The 27,929-nt window shown below is 34.1% G+C and overlaps 1 protein-coding gene across 7 annotated transcripts; it reads right to left on the reverse strand.

Moving 5' to 3' along the window:
• Nucleotides 1-3,321: 3,321 nt before the first annotated feature.
• Nucleotides 3,322-23,543, reverse strand: LOC127714250 (carbonyl reductase [NADPH] 1-like). Of its 7 annotated transcripts, none has more exons than XM_052220305.1 (8): nt 23,444-23,543; nt 18,188-18,269; nt 15,896-16,074; nt 12,259-12,371; nt 10,225-10,353; nt 9,841-9,982; nt 7,289-7,352; nt 3,322-3,512 (listed from the first exon to the last, which is right to left on the reverse strand). In XM_052220305.1, the coding sequence occupies exons 1-8, from the start codon at nt 23,462-23,464 to the stop codon at nt 3,415-3,417; spliced, it is 828 nt and encodes a 275-aa protein (XP_052076265.1). In that variant the 5' UTR covers nt 23,465-23,543; the 3' UTR covers nt 3,322-3,414. The 7 variants fall into 7 exon arrangements, with proteins under 7 accessions (XP_052076265.1, XP_052076266.1, XP_052076264.1 ...); XM_052220306.1 differs by lacking the exons at nt 7,289-7,352; nt 12,259-12,371 and adding exons at nt 7,171-7,234; nt 14,001-14,113; XM_052220304.1 differs by lacking the exon at nt 12,259-12,371 and adding an exon at nt 14,001-14,113.
• Between the last annotated feature and the right edge of the window lie 4,386 nt (nt 23,544-27,929).

Consider the following 27,929-nt stretch of genomic DNA (forward strand, 5'->3'; position numbering starts at 1 on the left):
TGACTATTATTTAAAAAGCAAATGTAATTGAAACATTTTTTTTTTATTTTGAAGCCATGTGATTGTATAATGTTTTATCAAGTTCATATATATGCAATGAGATTTTTAACTTTTATTTTCTCTACAACATACAGTTAAAAAATCTGAGATTTTATTCTTATCAAGGACGTATAACTAACATAATATACGTCATTGTTCTTATACATACATGTAGCATATAGACTGTGACTGAAGAAATATCAACTACATGTTTTTAATATATATTTACATTGCTACAGCTGGATGCTCAACATTTTTATTTTTATGTCTTTTTGCAAATTCCTATTTTCACTTGGACTCTTAGATCTTAAATATATGTATCTCAAATATTGTTACTGTTATCTTATTTAACTATATATGAGTGAGTAATAATTTGATTCTTTAATGTTGGCAATGCACATTCACAAGTAAATAGTAAAATTCACTCTTTACAAAGAACCAGCAAAATAACAAATTTACTACATTTCCGGCGTCGGCTAAATAGCCATTGCTATGGAAAAATGCTATTTTGCCGGCTTTATTTAAGATATTTTAATCAGAGCCGGCGCCGGCAAAATAGCCACTGCCCGGTTATATTAATTAGATCAAGTACGGACAAATAGTACTTTAATTCTTTTGAATGCCTTCCTAAAAGCATATATACATTATATATTTTAATATATGACATCAAGGGTATATCGGGGTATAAAAGTATGGTCACCAAAGGACTTCTCATGTCCAGCAGTAAAACTCTTGTTAAAATGAGGCTTCTATTTTATGATGAGTATAAGCAGTCACGTCTTGTACGAATGGGGACGTTTCATGCTCTCTGTGCGTTACAAAATTATAATAATAATTCCTGTTCGGGGTCTGTTGGTGGCCGGTTGCCAGGCATTTTCGTCATATTTTTATTGGCTTTTTTTTTCTTTTTGCCTTTTTCGATTAATGATTTTAATCGCCTCGCCCCTTTGGAACCGTTTTATTTCTTTTTTTTAATGTTGCTTAAGAGTTTTGGTAAATGTATATGAGATAGTATATACAATAAAATAACCATTACTTTTATTACAGTTCCTTATCTTGATAATGGTTGCAATGTTTCAGATAATGAAAAAGATGATTTACACTTCACGTTATCTATTATGCACGAAAGGAAGATGTTTTTTGATAATTAACATATGATGACATTTGTAGGTTTAGATATCAATTTTAAACGTCCTGTCATAGAAGTTGCAAAGACTTTGTCCACAGTTAATCCTAGTAACCCAGTCTACATGTATTCCTTTAGAAAATGAAAGGATATGGAGTAAATGTACATGACTATCGGTCATCATTTCCGCCATCACCTACTTGGTTCGGAGTTTCTTATATGTATTCAGCTAAAATTGGCTATGTATTTGGTACACCTTTGACAGAAAGAGTCAACTTCTCCAACACTGACAGATTTGTTAGTAAGAGAATAATTAAATACTGGACAACATGTGCTAAAATAGGGTATGATTCTTTCTTCATTATTTTTTTTAAAAGTAGCGTGATTAAGTCTTCTAGGACAGAATGTTTTAGATTTTGTTTTAGTTTTGAATTACTTTTCTTATTACATGTATCACAGTCGTTTGAATTTTAGTGATAGAGATATTAAAAAAATTAAAAATTTGTAATATATATTACAATTTTTTGTTAATTCTTTAATATTTTTATCACTAAAACAGTTTAAACGACTGTGCATGTAAAGTACTTTTAATATATGACTGTTGTTTCACTGTACATGCAAGTGTAAGATTTGAATATTATTGCTTCCATAAAGTATTTCAAAATTTAACAGATGTATTTGAACCATTTCAGCATCCTATTCAGTTGTCCAACTGGCTCTTTCACTTTTTCATCTTTATTGATATTTTGCAAGACTGGTTAATATGTTTTTATGTATCTGGATGGTGAATTAAAATGCAAGATGATGATACGATGATGATGGATGGCTGCTTATCATCCAGCGGCAAATTAATATGCATATTCAAGACGAGAACCTGTTAATGTAATATGAAGAATATTAACCCTGCTGTTGTACTAGACCGACATGCTGAGTCGGATTTTAACGTGCCGCGTAGTTCACAAGGTAACAGTCTGCAGGAAGACATGTCACCTTACCCGGCGGACACATTATTCTGGCTCCGAGCCGACCAGTCTTTGCTCTTACTTCTTTATGCCGCGTGCTTAGCGGAGAAGCAGCAAATACCAATTCTAAAGTCTTTGGTTTGACCAAGCCAGTGTTCGAACCCATGACCTCCGGCACTTGAGGCGAAGACGCTACCACAACACAACCGAGGCGGTTTAAAATGAATGAAATAACCAATTCTATCTTGATCAATTACTTCTGTTCCTGAACCATTAAAATGAGGTCAAATACTAAGGACATATAACAGGAGGAAACTTAAGAAAATAAGGTGAAGTATTGTACCTACTGAAAAATATGGCTTATATTGAAAGTTAATAAAAATTTGCCATTGCCGCCAGAAAATCATTTCTATGTCTCTGATTCTTCAACTTTTGTCGTAGGCTAGTTAGAAGGACACATTGTGTGCCTGAACGATTGCAAGTCAGGCTGTCTGGACCAAGTGTTGTTCTTTGTTGCTTGTATTTGTTAATACATGTATTTTTTTGGAGGAGGTGGGTGTAAAAGAGAGGCAAAGGATACCAAAAGGACACTCAAACTCATAAGTCGAAAATAAAATGACAACGCCATGGCTAAGGAAGAAAAAGACAAACAAATAAACAACATAGAAAACTTAAGACTGAGCAACACGAACCCCATCTAATACTGGGGGTAATCTCAGGTGCTCCGGAAGGGTAGGCAGATCCTGCTCCACATGTTGTTAGTTTGGTCTGTTGTACTGTCCAATATTTTGATAATTTCTGTTATCCTTTTTATGTCCCACCTAGGGGCATAATGTTTTTCGGTCTGTGCGTCCGTTCGTCTGTCCGTCCGTCTGTCCGTCTGTCCCGCTTCAGGTCAAGGTAGTTTTTGATGAAGTTGAAGTCCAATCAACTTGAAACTTAGTACACATGTTCCCTATGGTATGATCTTTCTAATTTTAATGCTAAATTAGTTTTTTTACCCCAATTTCACGGTCCACTGACCATAGAAAATGATAGTGCGAGTGGGGCATCCGTGTACTATGAACACATTCTTGTTTATGTATAATTTTTCATTGACATATACTCCCAATGACTCCCTAAGTTATTCATATCTCTTAAAAACTACACTACGAACAAATGGAATTTCAAGAGATAACAAAATCAGCTGAGACATATAGTTATGATGTATAATATCAATTCTCAAAATAAATTTATATCAAGAAATTCTAATTAAACTAGCATAGTCCATCAAAATTTATTAGATAATCATCCCCAGTTTTTTATGGTTCTGTCAGACACAAAGTTCCCTTTAGGGCTAGTTGTTCCAGGTGGAAGCATTGCTAAATACACTGGTGTATCTGCTCCTGTAAAAACAAAGTTAGAAAAATAAAGATACCAGGTGATTTTGTGTGTTTTGAATTTGCATATTTATCTTAACTATTTCAATCTGTTTTCCATTTTTCTGTCCTGGGGTCACACTTTCTCATTTAATTTATTTAATTTTAGGTAGGTTTGTTAAACAAAGAAGGTATCCTGAGCACAACCAAAATGGCAGTCAAATATTAAAAAGAGATCACACAAACCATCAATTTTCAATTTGTTTTTTTAAAGACAAATGTAATGTTATTAAATATAAATGAAATAGGGGAAATGAAAACTTGCACAAAGCCTGTTCTAATTGCAAAATCATACAAAACTTAGGAATATAAATGAGTGCATGATGTGTTTAAGAACTCCCTTGTAGCGAGTTTTCTGTTAATTGTTCTATTAAAAAAAGTTCTTACAAATTGAAAGACATTTGTTATAGCTGTAATACAATGTATTAAGACAGAAAAATATATGTTGTGTGTTTTTTTCCCTTAGATATAAGCATTTTGAAATTTAACAGAAAACAGAAGCTTTCTTGATTTTTCATGTATTTTGTAGAGAGATGTATTCACATCAAAGTCTCCTATAAAATGACAAGGATTTAACCTGACTTTGTAGGAAAGTAGTTAATAGGGTATTAAATGAAATGGTACAAAGAAAAAAGTTACACTTATATTTACAATGTCTAACTTTAGTAAACTGTTTTGCTGTTTTTCTTTATTGTATTTGTGATTGTAACTGTATTGTCATAATTATATGTATATGAACTTTGCCCCTTTAGGGTAACTCTTATGAAAACAAAAGATATTTTATTCTATTCTACTCTATTCTATTCATTAAGCCATAAAAATTACATGTCCATGGGCTTGTTTTTGTGATACTATCATTTAAAAGTTGGTGGCAAAGAGGAGTGCTCTTTATGTTTTTCAATACAGACTTTTTATATAGAGATGTTTTCACTGTCAATTTTTTCAAACAAATATCAAGGATTTAACCATAAATAATGGGAATTTAGTGTAAGACGTATTTAATGACAAATTAATACTGTAAATTTAGAAATTATTGCGTGCATTTATTATTGCGATTTTTGAATAAAAAGACAATAATGCGAGATTAATTATTGCCATTTCAGAAACATCTACATACAGATATATGTATCGGATTTCAGAATGCAAGTTCTTATTATTGCGATACTCACCCAGTCGCATTATTTGCATTAATAAAACCTAGCAATAATTTCTGAATTTAAAGTATTATGAAAAGAAAAAAGTGAGGGCTGTTGAGTAAGTTTTGTAATGGTATTAAATAGAAACAGCCAGGGAAGTAGATAAGAATAATGAAAACAAGAAGACCATTATGACTAGAAACATCCTTATGCAAGAAAATGGGTGGAAATATTTGCCTCAAAATTAATCTGGGTACAGTTTAAAAAAGTCACATTTTTCAAATTAAAACCTGTCTTGTCAGGTCAGCCTCTTCTTGCCCCTATGTTGTAATTCCTACGCTCTATGAACCTCAATTCTTATATGGTCAGTTATCTCAGGTCTAGAGAAATACCTTTATAAACAGGTTTGAATGCAGAATAACTTGATTATCTCAATAATAAGTGTCATTGGTGATGTCATGTTTACTTATATGCTGCTTCTTCAAACTTGTTTGGCAATAAAACGATCAAGTTATTCAGTCCAAGATTTTTTATTTTTTTTCATTTCATAACAAGTAGATCCATTAGTTCTAGACACATATTTTGCGTTTCTGGAATTCTGATAAGGATACAAAGAAATTCAATTTGAAACAACACTGATTCGTAAACAGATGTAAAATAAATGTGGTAACCTAAAACATGATGTTTTTTAACTCTTTAGTTCTGAAGTGTTTTGCACTGGGTTACATTGTCATAGATGATGATGATGGTGTTCAGCATCCAATGGTGAGTATGACATGCCTTTCAGGAAGAGAACATGTTAATGTGGAATGAATATGAACTCAATTTTGTCCTAGACAGACAGTCTTAAAGGGCTTTGATGTGCTAGTTCACAAGGTAAAAATTCCCTAGAAGACATGTCACCCTACTCGGACTCTTGACTCTCAATCGACCAGTCTTTGTTCTTTCTCATGAAAACTGAGTTCTTAGTAAACAGCAGCAAACACCAAGTTTTTAGTTTGATTTGACCCAGCCTTTTAATAATTGAACCCAACAACCTCTCACACTTTTTGTGAGCACTAAACCACAGAGGCAGTTCCTTTGTCATATTAGTTTTTCTATAAAATGTATTGCTGGTGCATCGATCTTCAAAAGCCATGTTTTATATCAGATTTTTTATATAAAACATTAGCAAATACATTTTCTTGATATATTTACCAGATATACAATTTTGAACAGTTGCCATGTCTTAAATATGTCCAAAAGGTATGATGGTAATACAAGAGGGTCTGGATGGGGATTACAAAATCAAATTATACTATAGAAAAATGGGCCAAAAAACTAAAAAATATAGTATAATGGGGTGTTGAAATATATAATATAAAGAATAGAGAATAATGGGCAAAAAACAAAGAATATAGAATAAACTGTTAACACAGAGATATGTCTCGCCTTTTTGTACTTTTGATAATGCAAATGTTGAAATTAAAATAGCATTACTTTAACATGTAAGTTATGCAAATATTCAAAGTCAATGAACCATGGCTGAAGGTAAATGGCAAACCAATCTCCATGGAAATGAGATGTGCCAATACTAATACAGCTGCATACCAAATACCATAGACTTATCACAAGTCGTTCCCTTTCAACAAACCTAAACACAAACATTGACTTGTAAACTATGTAAAAGTTTCAAAGTCAATGAAACATGATGAGGGGGTGGGGCTATATAATCTCCATGGAAACAAGACTTGCAAATGCCAATAAATTTGCATACCAAATATCATTGACTTAACATTAGCGGTTCATCTTAAACTGATCTAATCACAAACTCCGTCAAGGTGAGACAAAAATGACCTAAAAAATTAAAGAATACAGAAAAGAAGGACCCCCATTCAGACCCTCATACATTATTACATCAAAATATTCCACAAAAAGGTAAACTATGTTTTTCATAGTGTTTTAAATTAATGGAGGGAAAAGAAGCCTGGTACCTGACTGAGCCATATGCATTTTAAGACAACTAGATAAAAGACAACATGATACGTCTATTATTATATGTAACAAGTGTATACATTATTAGAGGACAATGAATGGAAAAGATGCACTGACACTACTTGTAATGTCCCTTTTTTACGTGTCTGCTTTTACGAGCATACCTTTACGGAATTAAGACTTATCACCTAGGTTATACTTACATAAGCAACACGACGGGTGCCACATGTGGAGCAGGATCTGCTTACCCTTCAGGAGTACCTGAGATTACCCCCGGTTTTTGGTTGGGTTCGTATTGCTCAGTCTTTAGTTTTCTTTGTTGTGTTTTGTGAAATGTTGTTTGTCTTTTGGTCTTTGTCTTTTTTTTGCCATGGCGTTGTCAGTTTATTTTCGACTTTTGAGTTTGAACGTCCTTTTGGTATCTTTCGCCTCTCTTTCTTTAATAAACATAACTTCAACTGAGTATTCATTGCCTGATTTATAGGCTCAATAATAAATAAAAATAGTGTGATCACCTTGTTCTATTGTTTTAGTTCCTTTATGAGAACTCATATCAGTATCAACATATCCAGGGCAACACTGAAAAGATGAAAAAATATATTGTATACTTATATAGAAAAGTAGTTTGATTACCTTGTTCTATTGTTTTAGTTCCTTTATGAGAACTCATATCAGTATCAACATATCCTGGGCAACACTGAAAACATGAAAGAATATATAACTTTTGGTTATAAGCAATATTAATATATTTAAGGTTTCATTAGGGTTATTACATAAAAGCACCATATACAGAAATGTATGTATTTACATTGAATACCTAAACATCTGGGAGTTTTTAAATTTATTTGTACCAGTGGCTCCAACAACTAAAGTAGGTTACTGCGCCCCTTTAATAGCAGATTTATTTCTGTATTGCTTTGAATCTCAGTTTATGACCAAACTCAGTAAAGACACGTCATTGTTACATTTGGTTGATACATTCAACAATACCTTCCGTTATCTAGATGATATTTTTTCATTAAATAATCCAGAGTTCTCTAAATATACTACCAAAATTTACCCAATAGAACTTACTTTAACTAAATCTAACATAAACAGCAGTAGTTGTCCTTTTCTGGATTTGGACATTTCAATCTCTAAAGGAAAACTCCATACGAAAATTTACGACAAAAGAGACGATTTTTCATTCCCTATTGTTAATTTTCCTTTTTTAGACGGCGATGTTCCTTTGGTTCCATCATACAGTGATGTCATAGATTTTAATGAACGTAATCAATGCATCACTGGTAAATTATTAAGTCAGGGATTTCGTTACCATAAATTACGTAAAACTTTTGCTAAGTTCTTTCATAGATACAAAGATTTGATTAGTAAATTTGGCTGTACCTGTAGAAAACTGATTAAAAACAGTATTTCACATCCTAAATTTTACAGTAATATTGTATTTAAAGCGCAGAAATCACTATGTGATCCGTGTAAACTCATCGAACCTTTAAACAAACTTATTAGTAAAGGTTATCTTACCAATGCATTAATTAGATCTTTGAATATAGTTTACATTGGCACTAATATCGATTTTGTCATCAGCAAATTAAAACATAACTAAATTTGTATTCTTTTCAAACGGGATGTATAAAGACACACCCATGTTCATTTTGATCTATAAAGAGGTTAAACTCCTAACTATCCTACTGTCTGTCGATACATTTATTTTTGGCATTGCACAAATCATGTCTTCTTTGACTGTCCATGACGTTAAAATACTAAATCCCTGGATGTTTTTTAGTTGATTTTAGTCTCTGATGCATGATTTTTTATTATTAATTGTTTTGGCTTTTAACTAGCTGTCAGTAACTGCGAGTACTCTCAAATCGTACTTTCTTGTTTATTTGACCTGTTGATACAAATTGTAATGCTTTTTTGTTATTTAATGTTATTCAGGGTTATATCTGGTCTATATACCAGCTTTGTTAAGTGTTTGGTATTACTATAAATTTTCACTTCGTACTATGAACATCAAAATTATTTATTTTGTAAAAATATTTCCTTTCTCTATTGGAACTGTACACGTACACCTAACAACAAAATTATTTTCATTTACCTGTGTTTAAAGTTATTGCAAATGGCTGATATTTTTGTTCGAGCATATTGTTTTCTTAAATTGTTTAACATTTCATACCGATATAACATGTTACTTTTATAATTCTTCCCTTAGTTTATTTATTTTGTATTTACATTGTATCATAGGTCAAATTTAATTGTTCAGTGTATGTTCACTGGTGTTAATATGTCCTTTGATTGAGTTAAGCTATTTCAGTTGATATTTTATAGTGTGTCTTTCTATGTTGTGATGTTACACTATTGTTTCAGAAAAAGGGTGAAGGTTTGGTACCATTAAAACGTTTAAACCCGCTGCATTTGTTTGCACCTGTCCTAAGTCAGGAATCTGATGTTCAGTAGTTGTCGTTTGTTGATGTGGTTCATAAGTGTTTCTCGTTTCTCGTTTTTTATATAGATTAAACCATTGGTTTTCCCGTTTGAATGGTTTTACACTAGTAATTTTTGGGGCCCTTTATAGCTTACTGTTCAGTGTGAGCCAAGGCTCCATGTTGAAGACCGTACTTTGACCTATAGTGGTTTACTTTTGTAAATTTTGACTTGGATGGAGAGTTGTCTCATTGGCACTCATACCACATCTTCTTATATCTAATTAGTAACTGCTCCACTGAATCCATACTTCTGTCTTTCCGAAATACCTTAAGTTACATTCACAAGATATAAAAGGTGATAATATATTAATCTTATCGTCTTTATAGATTTGTAACCAACAACATACAAAAATTTACATTGTTTGTCTTCAGTAATTTTGTTTATTAATGACTATTAACTGTACCGTTGGTAAATATTTACAGATAAAGCTATAAACTGTCATTTTACTAGTTTTCTTCATGGTTTTCTAACTATGGGCAACCATTTTGGTTGATCAGTGGAAAAGTCGGGACTAAATTTGCATTAAGATACCATAAGGGTGATTGTGATTAAGTTTGGTGTCATTTGAACTAGTGGTGTCAGAGGAGAAGTGTCTTGAAAAAGATTAAAGATGGATGATATGGTTCCCTAGTGAAGGAAATAACACAAACCTGACATAGGCTTTGGGACCTGGTGAGCTAAAATTATTTACTTACTGCATTCACAACAATATCCTCCCTAGGGTCAGAGTTCAATTCTCTCTGCTGTATGAAGCTCATTACAGTAACACCAACCTTAGACATTCCATAGGCTGAGGAAGCAAATCCTTGTTTTTGGTGGCTGTCAGTCTGTGTTGCACTGAAATAGTGTTTTTTTACTGATAAACAATAAATACAATATTCTTTTTAATTTGTAATGCAAGTATGAAGTATGACCTCTCAAAAAGAAAAGTTTAAGGTAAAATACAGTGCATTAGTTTAACATTGAAATCTGTGAAAAGACTTTTTATATGATATTGAATTTTAGCCTTAAACTGAAACTTCTTCTTTTCTAAACTATGCAGTCAAAAGTCAAAAGGTATACATACTTCATATACTTACTCAATGAATTGCTGAATAAGAGCTTTTAGCTGGTCCATAGTTATTTTAGGGTCTTTAAATTTTGCTTTGATTTCATCGCTACATTTTGCTATTGCCATCTGTGATGACATACTAGACACGTTTGATACTCTGTAAATAATTCAATAAATTGATATATATCTATTTTGACTGACGCTTCATGCTTCTTTTGAAATAGGTAAGAATAGAATTGTCTTTCATCTTGCATATAATGGGACATAACTGAAGAAAGATGGTCATAAGCATTGTGTATAAGTTTCATAACATTTGGTTGAGGCAAACTAAAGTTAGAGAACGGCAACCAATTTTGGGACGTACTGACGTAAAAACGGACAAGGGTAAAACTTAATGCCCCCGTTACGGCGGGGGCATAACAAAAAAAATTTTGCAGTTTGGATTTAGAGCTGGGGGAAAACGGGCAAGAGTGATTCTAAATCAATCAAACAAAACATGAGAGTGAACTCAATGACTCCAGAGGGGTATTTAGAGTCTCAGAAAAATATGTCACTTATTGTATTACACATGAAATATAATCTAAACTAAAAATAAAGGCAATGTTATTTGTTTATGTTTATTGTGCAAATATGAATAATGGTGCATCTGTGGTTATCTGCAGTATTTTCAGATCAACGACACAATAGGAAAGTATTCCATTCAATGATAGATGAAATATATTGAGTAATTTTAGGAACCTGAAAAATGATTGTTTCCCATATGAAAACCTTCATAAAATTTCAACAAGAAATGTAGGTCTGAGAGTGCTTACAATGCAATTTTCAATATAAATTATATTTCAAAGGGACATAGTCCCTCTTAAAATAATTTATCGGGACTGATTTGGAACTTTTTCGTGTATGTTGACATTGTACTTGAGAGCACTTACAATGCAATTTTACATAGAATTTATATTTCCAAGGAGCACAACTCTTTAAAAAATAATTGTTTGGAACTGATTTTCAAATATTTCGAAGACTTTGCCACAATATACCTTTGACATAAATGTCCTAAAAATCTGGCATGAACTTTACGTGATAGATTGCTTACAACACAGGACAAACAGATGCCTGGTATTTCTTAGTCTCCCACACCGCATAGTGCAGGGAACAAAAATATGTAAGTGACTTACCTAGCATGAGGCCTCAGTAAAGGGAAGAGTGTGTTACACACATTCAGTGTACCATAGAAGTTTGTAGCACATGACACTCGATGACTTACCTAGCATGAGGCCTCAGTAGAGGGAAAAGTGTGTTACACACATTCAGTGTACCATAGAAATTTGTAGCACATGACACTCGATGACATACCTAGCATGAGGCCTCAGTAGAGGGAAGAGTGTGTTACACACATTCAGGGTACCATAGAAGTTTGTAGCACATGACACTCGATGACTTACCTAGCATGAGGCCTCAGTAGAGGGAAGAGTGTGTTATACACATTCAGTGTACCATAGAAGTTTGTAGCACATGACACTCGATGACATACCTAGCATGAGGCCTCAGTAGAGGGAAGAGTGTGTTACACACATTCAGGGTACCATAGAAGTTTGTAGCACATGACACTCGATGACTTACCTAGCATGAGGCCTCAGTAGAGGGAAGAGTGTGTTATACACATTCAGTGTACCATAGAAGTTTGTAGCACACGACACTCGATGACTTACCTAGAATGAGGCCTCAGTAGAGGGAAGAGTGTGTTATACACATTCAGTGTACCATAGAAGTTTGTAGCACATGACACTTGATGACTTACCTAGCATGAGGCCTCAGTAAAGGGAGAAGTGTGTTACACACATTCAGTGTACCATAGAACTTTGTAGCACATGACACTTGATGACTTATCTAGTATGAGGCCTCAGTAAAGGGAAGAGTGTGTTACACACATTCAGTGTACCATAGAAGTTTGTAGCACATGACACTCGATGACTTACCTAGCATGAGGCCTTTGTAGAGGGAAGAGTGTGTTATACACATTCAGTGTACCATAGAAGTTTGTAGCACATGACACTTGATGACTTACCTAGCATGAGGCCTCAGTAAAGGGAGGAGTGTGTTACACACATTCAGTGTACCATAGAAGTTTGTAGCACATGACACTGTTGCTTGTTCACTGAATGGTGCTGTTGATGCTGCCTGCATTATAAAAAGATCACATTGGGCTACAATGAGGGTCTGGATGGGAGGTGCTTCATTTCTTTATTCTTTAATATCTTTGACCATTTTTCTCTATTCTTTACTTATTTTACCCATTATTCTCTATTCAGGACAAACAGATGCCTGGTATTTCTTAGTCTCCCACACCGCATAGTGCAGGGAACAAAAATATGTAAGTGACTTACCTAGCATGAGGCCTCAGTAAAGGGAAGAGTTAGTTACACACATTCAGTGTACCATAGAAGTTTGTAGCACATGACACTCGATGACTTACCTAGCATGAGGCCTCAGTAGAGGGAAGAGTGTGTTACACACATTCAGTGTACCATAAAAGTTTGTAGCACATGACACTCGATGACATACCTAGCATGAGGCCTCAGGTGAGGAAAGAGTGTGTTACACACATTCAGGGTACCATAGACGTTTGTAGCACATGACACTCGATGACTTATCTAGCATGAGGCCTCAGTACAGGGAAGAGTGTGTTACACACATTCAGGGTACCATAGAAGTTTGTAGCACATGACACTCGATGACTTATCTAGTATGAGGCCTCAGTAAAGGGAAGAGTGTGCTACACACATTCAGTGTACCATAGAAGTTTGTAGCACATGACACTCGATGACTTACCTAGCATGAGGCCTCAGTAGAGGGAAGAGTGTGTGACACACATTCAGTGTACCATAGAAGTTTGTAGCACATGACACTCGATGACATACCTAGCATGAGGCCTCAGGTGAGGAAAGAGTGTGTTAAACACATTCAGGGTACCATAGAAGTTTGTAGCACATGACACTCGATGACTTACCTAGCATGAGGCCTCAGTAAAGGGAAAAGTGTGTTACACACATTCAGGGTACCATAGAAGTTTGTAGCACATGACACTCGATGACTTACCTAGCATGAGGCCTCAGTAGAGGGAAGAGTGTGTTACACACATTCAGTGTACCATAGAAGTTTGTAGCACATGACACTCGATGACTTACCTAGCATGAGGCCTCAGTAGAGGGAAGAGTGTGTTACACACATTCAGGGTACCATAGAAGTTTGTAGCACATGACACTTGATGACTTACCTAGCATGAGGCCTCAGTAAAGGGAGGAGTGTGCTACACACATTCAGTGTACCATAGAAGTTGTAGCACATGACACTCGATGACTTACCTAGCATGAGGCCTCAGTAAAGGGAAGAGTGTGTTACACACATTCAGTGTACCATAGAAGTTTGTAGCACATGACACTTGATGACTTACCTAGAATGAGGCCTCAGTAGAGGGAAGAGTGTGTTATACACATTCAGTGTACCATAGAAGTTTGTAGCACATGACACTTAATGACTTACCTAGCATGAGGCCTCAGTAGAGGGAAGAGTGTGTTACACACATTCAGGGTACCATAGAAGTTTGTAGCACATGACACTCGATGACTTACCTAGCATGAGGCCTCAGTAGAGGGAAGAGTGTGTTATACACATTCAGTGTACCATAGAAGTTTGTAGCACACGACACTCGATGACTTACCTAGAATGAGGCCTCAGTAGAGGGAAGAGTGTGTTACACACATTCAGGGTACCATAGAAGTTTGTAGCACATGACACTTGATGACTTACCTAGCATGAGGCCTCAGTAAAGGGAGGAGTGTGTTACACACATTCAGTGTACCATAGAAGTTTGTAGCACATGACACTGTTGCTTGTTCACTGAATGGTGCTGTTGATGCTGCCTGCATTATAAAAAAATCACATTGGGGCTACAATGAGGGTCTGGATGGGAGGTGCTTCATTTCTTTATTCTTTAATAACTTTGACCATTTTTCTCTATTCTTTACTTATTTTACCCATTATTCTCTATTCTTTATAATTTGGCAAACCATTATTCTCTACTCTATAATTTTTTGGCCTTTTTTCTCTATTTTTTGTGTGTTTTTTTGCCCTTTATTCTGCACTTTTTGCCCATTACTCTCTATTCTGTGAACCCTATCCAGACCCTCTACATGGGGGTATCGATTTCATGATATTATAAATAATTTAATTTTGATAAAAAACAAATGTCAATTAGAAATGTTAAAATTCCAATATTTAAAGTTGCAGGGAGGGACTTGTCTACAGGACTCACTCTACATGTTAAAATACCTATCTGAAAGGCTACTCTACTGGATGAGTATATATATTTCTAGAATAGGTAAGATTTATACCATTACAGTTACGTATAGTCCTTAAAATAAGCCCATGTATTAAACGATACATTTGTTTTCACTTAGAAAAATAGTTAAACGATATGGAGCTAGATTCATTAAAAGGTGAATCAAATGTTGCAATCAAGACAATATTCAAACTCATAAGTCGAAAATAAACTGACAAAGCCATGGCAAAAAAGAAAAAGACCAAAAGACAAACAACAGTACACAAAACAAAACATAGAAAACTAAAGACTGAGCAACACGAACCCCACAAAAAACTGGGGATGATCTCAGGTGCTCCGGAAGGGTAAGCAGATCTTGCTCCACATGTGGCCCGTCATGTTGCTCATGTTAGTACAAATCCGGTATTAAGTCTAATTCGGTAGGTCACACTTGGGGGAAAAGGGGACTGGATTGTAGTTACATCAATTGGAACATATATCCGCTATCATCTGTGAAACGGATATCCATAACGGTCAACCAATTCGTGATTGCGTCCGTAAAATCTACGAAGCGATGATTTCATTTTCACAGCTTCCTTGTGAGCAGCAACCCTCTATCAAGGAAATCATGATAGGAAATACAAGCCCTGGAATATCGTATCAACTGGGAGATATATACTCCATATGCACATGATGCAGGCGCTGCTGGAATGTTGCTACATAGAAATGGAAAGTTCACAATTGGGAAGCTGAACTCATCTCTTTTGTCGAAAAGTTTTGTTTTCCACCGACCCTCATTGTCAATTTCTAGATGTAAGTCAAGCTATGAGGCAGACTTAACTGTATATGTTGTATCCTTTATCTCAAGTTCGATGGGATAGATATGTTCAACATAGTCACCAACTTTTGAATTATTTAGTGAGAGAACATCATCTATATAGCGGAAAGTAAAGTTAAAGGATACTGTTAACTTCTTTTCTTTCTTCCTACATGTACAATCTAAGACTCTTTCATCTTGCAATAGTATTAAAACATTTGAGGTTAGTATCCACATCTGATTCTGAATAATGTAAATTATTATGAAAAGATTAAAAGTGTTGGAAGTGTGCATGAAGTAACAAAGCAGATATTAATGAACATTGAACACAAAATACTATCCTGAAATCTGGCTTGGGAGGTGTTTTATTTTTAGTCTTACTGATACAGATTTTGCATGTGAGGGCTGAAATAGCACTGTATTTGCATAGGAAGCCTGTATCAGCACTCCCATATCAGCCTGCTAGTCTGAATTTGCTCTTTCATTAATGTCATATCAGCAAGGCAAAAAAAACTCAAATTTGATAATAGATCTCATCAATCTCATAAAATTTTTCCATAACATTACCTTGAATGCAATACCAGCATTGTTTACAAGGACATCAATTCCACCATATGTATCTTTCACAAAATCTCTCAGCTTATTAATAGAAGTTTGATCATCAAGGTCCATTTGATGATATTTAGGTGATAGCCCTTGCTTCTGTAGCTCTCCAACAGCAGCCTTACATCTCTCCTCACTTCGTCCTACAATTATTTGTTTAAAATATCATGAATAAAGTGTGAATACATCAACTTAAAAATATAAAGGTCATATGAAATGTATGTAAGATGTGGGAAATGGACCATTTCTTACAAGCAGAGAGGGGAAGTTACACACATGAAAATATTTTTTTCATAGCATTCAAAAGTAATAAATCTTTTTGTAAGCTGTTCAAAAAAGAAATAAATAATTAACTTTCCGTTAACTTGTTGTTTGTTGCTGTATATCATAATTGTTTTTCGTTCATTGTTTTGTACATAAATCTGGCCATTAGTTTTCTCGTTTGAATTGTTTTACATTTGTCATTTCGGGGCCTTTCATAGCTGACTATGCAATATGGGTTTTGCTCATTGTTGAAGGCTGTACGATGACCAATAGTTGTTAACTTCTATGTCATTTGGTCTCTGGTGGAGAGTTGTCTCATTAGCAATCATACCATCTTCTTATTTTTATAATAGCAAAATTGGCAATGCTTTGTTTGCACATTGAGGTATGGTTTTATATCAAACATGTCAAACAATTCATTTGTCTAAAAAAAATGCAAGTGAATCTAAAGAATAAAAATTTATCAACTTGGTGTTGCCAGTTTTAATTTTTCAAACAGCCTCATAAATTTCAAGAGATGAACAATTTTGTGTAAATCGTTTTACCCCACAGCTCCTTTCTTATTCATGCTCAGCTTTCTTACCTGTGAGGAGAACATCACCATCAAACTGTTTACATAACGCCTAGACTACAGCATAACCTATCCCTTTGTTTTTCTTACCTGTGAGGAGAACATCACCATCAAACTGTTTACATAACGCCTGGACTACAGCATAACCTATCCCTTTGTTTCTCTTACCTGTGAGGAGAACATCACCACCAAACTGTTTACATAACGCCCGGACTACAGCATAACCTATCCCTTTATTTTTCTTACCTGTAAGTAGAACATCACCATCAAACTGTTTACATAACGCCTGGACTACAGCATAACCTATTCCTTTGTTTTTCTTACCTGTAAGGAGAACATCACCATCAAACTGTTTACATAACACCTGGACTACAGCATAACCTATCCCTTTGTTTTTCATACCTTAAGTAGAACATCACCATCAAACTGTTTACATAACGCCTGGACTACAGCATAACCTATCCCTTTGTTTTTCTTACCTGTAAGGAGAACATCACCATCAAACTGTTTACATAATGCCTGGACTACAACATAACCTATCCCTTTATTTTTCTTACCTGTGAGGAGAACATCAACATCAAACTGTTCACATAATGCCTGGACTACAGCATAACCTATCCTTTTGTTTTTTTTACCTGTAAGTAGAACATCTCCATCAAACTGTTTACATAATGCCTGGACTACAGCATAACCTATCCCTTTGTTTTTCTTACCAATGAGGAGAACATCACCATCAAACTGTTTACACAATGCCTGGACTACAGCATAACCTATCCCTTCTAAGAAGAACATCACCATCAAACTGTTTACATAACACCTGGACTACAGCATAACCTATCCCTTTGTTTTTCTTACCTGTGAGGAGAACATCACCATCAAACTGTTTACATAACGCCTGGACTACAGCATAACCTATTCCTTTGTTTTTCTTACCTGTGAGGAGAACATCACCATCAAACTGTTTACATAATGCCTTGACTACAGCATAACCTATCCCTTTGTTTTTCTTACCTGTGAGGAGAACATCACCATCAAACTGTTTACACAATGCCTGGACTACAGCATAATGTATTCCTTTGTTTTTCTTACCTGTGAGGAGAACATCACCATCAAACTGTTTACATAATGCCTGGACTACAGCATAACCTATCCTTTTTTCTTACCTGTGAGGCGAACATCACCATCAAACTGTTTACATAATGCCTGGACTACAGCATAGCCTATCCCTTTGTTTTTCTTACCTGTTAGGAGATTTGATTGATTGTTGATTGCTTAACGTCCAGTGGCAAATTCTTCATGCATATTCAGGACTACAGCATAACCTATCCCTTTGTTTTTCTTACCTGTGAGGAGAACATCACCATCAAACTGTTTACATAACGCCTGGACTACAGCATAACCTATCCCTTTGTTTTTCTTACCTGTGAGGAGAACATCACCATCAAACTGTTTACATAATGCCTGGACTACAGCATAACCTATCCCTTTGTTGGCTCCAGTCACCTATTTGTATAAATGATGTAAATATTTTTTTTTATTAATTTCCCATTAGTTGTCATTTCATCTAGATTATGAGTTGTATAGAAATATGTAGCATAACTGTTAATTAAAAGATGCACAAACTATAAAGGTACATGTAGTCAATGAAAAGCTGTACTAAATCCTAAGGATTGAATATTGAGTTGGTAAAGGGTTGTCTCCCCTTCCATATATACAATGTATAAGGTGGATAAATTTGGTCTGCTTTTCCATCTTAAAGCTCTGATTCGAAGTAACTGGTGGCTAATTTATCCGTTGGGAAATGACATTTTTGTAGTTTGACTATTGAGTTGGTTAGATTTGTCTCCCCTTCCATACATTTCAGTTGGATATAAAATATACAGTCATGTGTACAGAATCAATACCAATTATCAATATCAATCATGTATGGTTTGTAACTGTATGTCAAGTAACCTAATTTATTGTTAATCATAATGATCAATTCTGTACTTTAATGATATCTTTAACTAGAATATGAAAATGAGTGGAAGCAGTGAAACTCTTTAGGCAGCAAATGTTGTTTTGATTGATGTTTATTTGGTGAAAATCAGTTAAGAAATGAGAAAGGAAAATTATTGTTAAAAGAGCAATATAGATTGATTGATGGTTCCTTAATGTCCAGTGGCAAATATTACATGTTCAGGAGCAATATAGAGAAATCATGTAAAACTGGCTTGACAGGTATGTTTAATCAAATATTTATAGCATCCTTGACAGTGCGGAAATGAGACTTACATGATTGAGAACAGGTGAAATTGCTTCAACTGATGATATGCATGGTTAACAGGTTAAGAGGTCTAACCGAGCAGAATTTTTCTATTATGATTTGAAGAACAATGTTCTTATTGAGTACCATTATATCATTATTTATTTTTCCAGTAAAGAATCGACTATTTAAGTTTAGCATTAAAATTGTGATTTTTTTTGTCGTTATATAAAGATTTTTCATTATTTCACTTGTTACATCACAGAAGTAAATAAGCTACTATGATACTGAGATAGTGTATGCCATTCTTAAAATTGAGAATGGAAATGGGGAATGTGTCAAAGAGACAACAACCCGACCATAGAGCAGACAACAGCCGAAGGCCACCAATGGGTCTTCAATGCAGCGAGAAACTCCTGCACCCGCAGGCGTCCTTCAGCTGGCCCCTAAACAAATATGTATACTAGTTCAGTGATAATGGACGTCATACTAAACTCCAAATTATACACAAGAAACTAAAATTAAAAATGATACAAGACTAACAAAGGCTTTTGAAATTTCATTATAATACTATAAACCAACAATTTTTGGCAAGCGATTTATTTTCACAAGAAGAAAAATAACAGCTATATATATATATATATATATATATACACAAGTCTAAATTGAAAACAATGTACAAACCTATGATTGTGTTGGATAAAAACCGCAATTTTTATACGTGTGCATGCAAAACAAATATCTTTGTAGAGGGGTCTAAATACAGCACAAACAACACTTTCCAAAAGACCAAACGTGTGAAAAGGTATATTTTAACAAAACGCATTTGACTGGCAGGTCGAACAACTGATGTTCTTAAACCCTGCTGACTGCCAATGGCGATTGCCAAATAAACAGATCACAAGATGTAACAAAATAGATCTTATTATTGATTTATTACCAAGCAGAAAACAATAAACTTGCGGAAAAGATGGTATACCGCAAACATGAGGTGCAAAAATTTGTACACCATATCCGGATTTCGACAATTAATGTCTCTTCAGTGATGTTAGGCATCGAAATGTTATTTGGAAGACCATATAATTTACCTCAATTTAGGATAGACTCTTGAATTTTGAAAGAGTCAAAATAGGATGAACGGATCATATAAACCCAAAGGCAAATATAATACAAGCCCAAACGAAAAAATATAAACAAGTCTAAATTGAAAACAACGTTCAAACCTATGATTGCGTTGGATAAAAACCGCAATTTTTATACGTGTGCATGCAAAACAAATTTCTTTGTAGAGCGGTCTAAATACAGCACAAACAACATTTTCCAAATGACCAAATGAGTGAAAAAGTATATTTTAACAAAACGCATTTGACTAGCAGGTCGAACAACTGATGTTCTTAAACCCTGCTGACTGCTATTGGCGATTGCCAAATAAACAGATGACAAGATGTAACAAAATAGATCTTATAATTAATTTATTACCAAGCAGAAAACAATAAACTTGCGGAAAAGATGGTATACCACAAACAGCAATAATAATAATTGCTGGACTAAGAGCTTCTATAGTAAATTTCTTAATTTGAAGGAAAGAGGGGAAAAAAAAGGGAAAACTTAAACATTCAAATGTTTTCAATATGAAGTTTGTTTATAACCTAGGCACTTTCTACCATTGAATATTAAAAGTGATAGAGCCTTAAATAATATTTTCAAGAACTCAACATTTTCTTCATTTATTTTTCACTTTGTGTCTCAATTTAAAAAAAAATATGAATTACTATGACCATTCATGACAATCTTCCTTGTCAGGGGTAATACTTATACAAGTGTTTCTTTTATTTACTAGTACACATAAATTATTTTGGAGGTAGAGTAATATATCCCTTTGACATTCAGATTTTTTTTATTTATATAAGCATGATAAGTAAACATGTCTTATTTTCTTGAATCTCTCTTGACTTCTTTGCTCTATAAGTGTGTTTTATTGTTTGTCATTAACAGTTATCTTTACTATTCATAAAAGTATAATTTCATAGAAAATGAAAATCTCCTTAGTCTTTATCTTCAAAATACTTCTCATTTACAGCAATTCATTAACATGATGAAGGCCTTGTGCAGTTACTTAACAACTGTGTGCAATAGAGTTCTTAGTCTAGTTTTTGAGATCAAAAGTTGATCTCTGATTAAAAAATAATTAGCAAATCAGAAAAATTTTGTTTAAATATGTTTTGACAGTGCATATAAGGGGTTATAAAAAGAAATTACTTTTATAAGTAAATTTTTGAAGAGGATTAAGGGGAGATTATTCAAACCTTGAAAATATTTTAGAATAAAAATCTTATATGATGTATATAATGAATTTTAAAGGCGAGGCTGCAAAGTAAAAATTACATTCTAAGTGTTTGAATTTGAGAGACATAACTACAACTTGTAAAATGTAAACTATTGATATGTTAATGCATATGTGTAAATGTGCATATATGATACCTTAAGTATAGTGCTGCTACACCACGTATATTTACATAATACTGATAATGACAATTGAAGATCTGCTTTATATTTGTTTCTTATTATGACACAGAAATTACTATTTCTTCATTTGTAAAGTGTCTTTCTTTACAAGAAAGTTTATCCCCCACATTTATATAAACAAGAAATTTTTGAATTGACAGAATTACCCAAAGAATCTTAAAGCACTGAATTCCGACTGGCAAAATACATTTTTTCCAGATGCACAGGTTTGTTTGCACTCAGAATAAATTGTGTGGTGTATAAAAAAAACCGCTAATTGAGCATAAACAGGTAGAGATAAACGTGTATTGGATGAATGCAATTACCAGCAAGCAAAATGTATATAATTTACAAAATCAAAATGCAGTCTATGAACTGAGGCATGAAATAGATATCAAAACAATTTCTTTCTTTACCCCTTTTACAGGTTGGGGGAAAACCCGCCAAATGGGGAACTATTCCCCAAATGAGTAACAATCCCTCATTTGAGTAATCGATTTCTTAACCATGTTAACTTAGTCTTTTTACTTCAAATGGCAAATATTTATGAAAAATGCAGCAAATTTTCCAAAGGATGAAAAGCCCTATCTTGATTTACTGAGAAGTTACAAGCCTATGAAAAGTTCGAAAAATTGACAATTTTCAAGCCTTCTAACTTTTTAAAAACCCATAATAAAAATATAGTTCTTTGGAAAAAGTTGTTCCATTTTCTATAAATTTGTGCCATTTAAAGTAAAAAGACAAATTTTGTTTTAGCACTATCAATTGAATACTCAAATGAGGGATTGTTACTCATTTGGGGAATAGTTCCCCATTTGGCGGGTTGTCCCCAACCTGTTTTATACGATGCCAAAGACGGTATCGGGTCCGTTCGCCCTAATTACATGTTCGCCCTGGGTCCGTTTGCCCTGAGTCCGTTCCCCCATAGAGTCCGTTCGCCCTGGGTCCGTTCGCCCTGGGTCCGTTCGCCCTAATTTTTATAAAAAAAATAATAATATTAATGGTTCAATTTAAAGTTTTGTAATCTTATTCCGATTAAAAATGTATATCTCCAAATTCATGAATAAAACATTTAAATTTAAAAAAAAAGGTTTTTGCTTTGGAACAAAAAAAGTTAATAAGGCCAAATAAAGTACGAAGTTGAAGAGAATTGAGGACACAAAATTCCTAAAAGTTTTGCCAAATACAGCTAAGGTAATATATATCTGAGGTGGAAAAGCCTTAGTATTCCGAAAATTCTAAGTTTTGTAATTTAGAATGCTGATTAGATATGATTACGGTGTCTTTGATCTCACTGATTGTTGTAGTTATTGATGGATTAATAATGAAATTGGTTTTTTTTAAATAAACAAGTCAGCTTGGAATGAGTTAAAACAATGATGTAAGACATTAAATGGAAATTGTTTTCACCGCTTGGCTTCTTTGATCTCAAGGTGTTGAGTGAGTTGGATCTTGTTATAACTGTTTGGATTGTTTCGAAATTGTTACAAGGTTTCAAAAAAGATAAATTCATACAGATAACTTGGTCTCCAGTTCCTGAGCACTTCTTCTTCAAAATACTGTCCACATTCAACACGATGAATATTCAATGCAAATCAAAATAAAAATATCTGGTAGCAGCAAACAACATAAATATTTCGGCAGAATTTTCAACAAAATTAACATAATTAATTCAAATAATATATGTTATACAAGACAACAAAATAAAATAGAAATCAGGGCGAACGGACTCAGTGCGAACAGGAATTAGGGCGGACAGACCCAGGGCGAACAGGTATTAGGGCGAACGCGAATCAGGGCGAACGGACCCGGATTCGCCAAAGACATTATTATATTATTAGAGGTGTTCTTGTCTTAACCAAAGCAGAAGAAGTATCACCTGAGACTACTATCTGCTACATTAGTCTCAGTTATCATGCAGACTTACAATTGCAACTCTTTTTGCCATTTTGAACGAGCTTGGAACTTTTATGTTTCTGTTACACAAGTTCAAGAAAGCAGTTCATATGTTCTAGAATTTAAACTCAAAGTTAAATTACAAATCAAATCGGATTGTGAACGACGACATTACGGTTAGTTGACCTTTTGTTTAGGGGGTATCTCAAGGTGTACAACAACCATATATACATGTAACAACAATAACTTTTTATATATGCTAGATATGTGGCAATTAAAATATTAGAACAAAAACAAGAACATTTGAAGCATATGATGTAAAACTTTTTGTTACAAGAAAACACCAGTTTACTGGTCAACGCCAACGACAAACAAGCCTGCTCAGATTTTCCTCATTGCAGATGAAATAAAGCCGGTTGTAATTTTTTTCCTGTGACCTTTTTTTCCGTTAACTAAACCAGAGACATTTAACATGTATTATATGTCTCTGACCAGTTGTATTATATGTAACTGCTCTGACCAAACACTGTTCCGAACGCGATTTTTAGAACAAAAACTCGGTAGCAGAATAAGAAATGTATCTAAATATTTTCTTCATCCAGGTACTAACATTAAGTTGATTTTTTTTTAAATTATACTCTACGCCGGGTAGTACAGCTATGAACACTTTTGGTCCTACATTCTGTTTATAATAGAATATCTTTATACTAAATTCGCTGGATGTGTACTGATTGATATTTTAGTTTTGGAGAAAACATGCCAAGAAATTGCCTCCGTTGAAATTTTGCAAACATCCCATAGAGCAAATTACATGGATGATTAATATTGACCATTTGGTATATGGCCGTGTTCTAAGCGACACGTACTTGCAGGTCATAAATTAATTTGTTGAATGAAATCAAATCTTTAAATACTAATAGGTGCCGTAGGAGGTCCACCGGAATTTTTAGCGAGGATTTCTTGGCATGTAACAGATAGAAAACTCAGGATTACAATTTATAGAACAGACAAGGGGCAGTGGCAAATATTTCGTGTATATTATGAACACAGAGAAGAATACCCCGGCACCCTTTGCAAAAAAAAATCCTTCTTTTTCTTCTATGTGCCTTCGGACTTTATGTTTTGAACTGTAGTTTCACTTTCCATATTCGGTATTCATTCTAATGTAAGCTCCACGTGGCAAAAATCACGTGATGCAGGAATGTAGTATCTTGGAGTTAGGCTATTTCTTTCTTTTCGGGCGGGGACTCCAAGCAGACAACATGCATTTATATAACGGCACTGTAGATTTTCTTATTAAATAAAGAAAGTTCCCGGTCGGGTACATGAATAGATTGGTTAGAAAGCAAGGTTTTAATTTTAATTAGATTGAAAAGCCTTTAAGTTATTTGGGTGTTGAAATTAGAGAGCACCAAACAAAGAAAAGGGGGGGGGGGGGGTTGTTCCACAGGGAATATTTTTATCTTATGAACTCAACATTCGAAAGTTTTTTTTTATTTAATTAAAAGAGAGAAAAACAAATGTAAGACAAATTGTGAATGGTCTTTTGTTTCTTTATCCCGTGATGGAATCTCGCATATATCTGGTTTACCGTCAAACCGAGCACATGTCTTTTGGTTATTTCTGTCACTAGGTGGCTGTCTCATTGACGTTTACCCCATATTTTTTCATTGAAGCACAATGCCCACGTACATTGTATATGTTTTAGAACATGAAGTTAAGGTTTCAATCCATGAATAATAAAGTGAAAAAATAGCAAAAAAAGAGACTCAAAGAACTAAATAGAAAAAGACGAAATGATCTGATTTTCAAAAATGACCTGTTTGGTCGCTCGTAATCGATTGTCTACAAATATAGTTCCTATCATTTGAAATGAATGTAAACTTTAATATATGTGGGGTTTTTTTTCATATAAAATTTTATGGTTAAAATTATTAGTTATGTTATTTCTTTTATAGTGGATTTTAAGATATTTTTTATTATGCTTTAGAACATTAGGGCATTGTGGGACTATGTGTCAAAGGTGTATGATTGAGGGGCAACTCGTTCTATAAAAGCCGTGACTGGTCGCATGTTTCTTGTGACATCATTTCATGTCTAAGCAGTCCCAAATAAGTACATTTTTGAGTATACGCCAAGACGAGCATCAGATTTTCAACTTTTGTTTTATTTTGTAGACTGTGTACCTCAAATTTTTTAACTGAAAAAAAACATATGTCTTCATCGGGAACTCTCCAGCTGAAACCTACACTCTTCAGTTTAGCAGGGACAATACTCTGTTTTTTAATTTTGTCATTTTTGCGCATGGGATCGTTAAAGACACTGTCAGTGGTTCAAAGTATTGCTTGTCAAAGACATGTCTACTAAGTTAGCGAATGCTGCATTCGAACAGGGACTGTTCTATTCATTCTAAGAAATTTTGCAATCTTTTGACATAGAAATTACCCTTTTCTGTTTAAAATAGATATTCTACATTATAAGGTGTCGACATTAAGTTAGTAATGGAACTTGATTAACTTTGAAAAGTTTAATTTGTTTTAAGCCTTAAACAAAAGGTTGCCACATATGTAATATGATGGACACACCAACCTTTAAAGACAGGTCCCTTTAATGTTGCCTTATCCTCGGAAATCTTAAATATCTGCTCAATACTTATTGCTTTCCCCTAAAGTAGCTGACAAATATTTAAAATTGTTCTGCTTTAAAATTCATCTATTCTCCTAGTTATTCAAAATTATTAGAGGTTAAGCTTTTTCATGTCCAACGGCACATATTACAGTGTTATCCGGATTCACCATTATACGATGCGGGAAAATTGCTATTGTCAAATTCAATTTAAAAAAAATAGATTCGTGTTTAAAAAAACTACGAGATGTGTTTGAAACGTCTAAGATGTACAGTGATTGATGTATTCATTGTTGGTCTTTAACGCCACTTTTATCATTATTTGCTATTTCATGGTGACCAGCTTTTTTTTGTGTGTAGAAAGCTGGGACGCCCGGAGAGAACCACTGACCTTCGGCAAGGAAACTGTCAATCCTAGTCAATTAAGATTGGAGTCGAACCAAGCTACCACGTGTAGGGTTCGAACTCTGAGATAAGCAATGAAGCAGTAATTTTCACTAATGAAAGAAACTTGTTTCTCACTTTATCCAGTTTTCGTTTGATATATAGTTTTATTTTCTATTATTCAAGTTGAAGAAGCCAAGACGTTTTAAAAATGAATTGAAGAAAAAAAGGTAGCCAAGTGCATAGTTCTTTCAAACATATTCTTTTATCGCTGAGATGCTGTCTCGTCATGCCAAGAAATTGCCTCCGTTGAAATTTTGCAAACATCCCATAGAGCAAATTACATGGATGATTAATATTGACCATTTGGTATATGGCCGTGTTCTAAGCGACACGTACTTGCAGGTCATAAATTAATTTGTTGAATGAAATCAAATCTTTAAATACTAATAGGTGCCGTAGGAGGTCCACCGGAATTTTTAGCGAGGATTTCTTGGCATGTAACAGATAGAAAACTCAGGATTACAATTTATAGAACAGACAAGGGGCAGTGGCAAATATTTCGTGTATATTATGAACACAGAGAAGATTACCCCGGCACCCTTTGCAAAAAAAAATCCTTCTTTTTCTTCTATGTGCCTTCGGACTTTATGTTTTGAACTGTAGTTTCACTTTCCATATTCGGTATTCATTCTAATGTAAGCTCCACGTGGCAAAAATCACGTGATGCAGGAATGTAGTATCTTGGAGTTAGGCTATTTCTTTCTTTTCGGGCGGGGACTCCAAGCAGACAACATGCATTTATATAACGGCACTGTAGATTTTCTTATTAAATAAAGAAAGTTCCCGGTCCGGTACATGAATAGATTGGTTAGAAAGCAAGGTTTTAATTTTAATTAGATTGAAAAGCCTTTAAGTTATTTGGGTGTTGAAATTAGAGAGCACCAAACAAAGAAAAGGGGGGGGGGGGGGGGGTTGTTCCACAGGGAATATTTTTATCTTATGAACTCAACATTCGAAAGTTTTTTTTTATTTAATTAAAAGAGAGAAAAACAAATGTAAGACAAATTGTGAATGGTCTTTTGTTTCTTTATCCCGTGATGGAATCTCGCATATATCTGGTTTACCGTCAAACCGAGCACATGTCTTTTGGTTATTTCTGTCACTAGGTGGCTGTCTCATTGACGTTTACCCCATATTTTTTCATTGAAGCACAATGCCCACGTACATTGTATATGTTTTAGAACATGAAGTTAAGGTTTCAATCCATGAATAATAAAGTGAAAAAATAGCAAAAAAAGAGACTCAAAGAACTAAATAGAAAAAGACGAAATGATCTGATTTTCAAAAATGACCTGTTTGGTCGCTCGTAATCGATTGTCTACAAATATAGTTCCTATCATTTGAAATGAATGTAAACTTTAATATATGTGGGGTTTTTTTTCATATAAAATTTTATGGTTAAAATTATTAGTTATGTTATTTCTTTTATAGTGGATTTTAAGATA

Source organism: Mytilus californianus, unplaced genomic scaffold (assembly GCF_021869535.1).
Source record: "Mytilus californianus isolate M0D057914Y unplaced genomic scaffold, xbMytCali1.0.p SCAF_9, whole genome shotgun sequence".
Taxonomy (NCBI): Eukaryota; Metazoa; Mollusca; class Bivalvia; order Mytilida; family Mytilidae; genus Mytilus; species Mytilus californianus.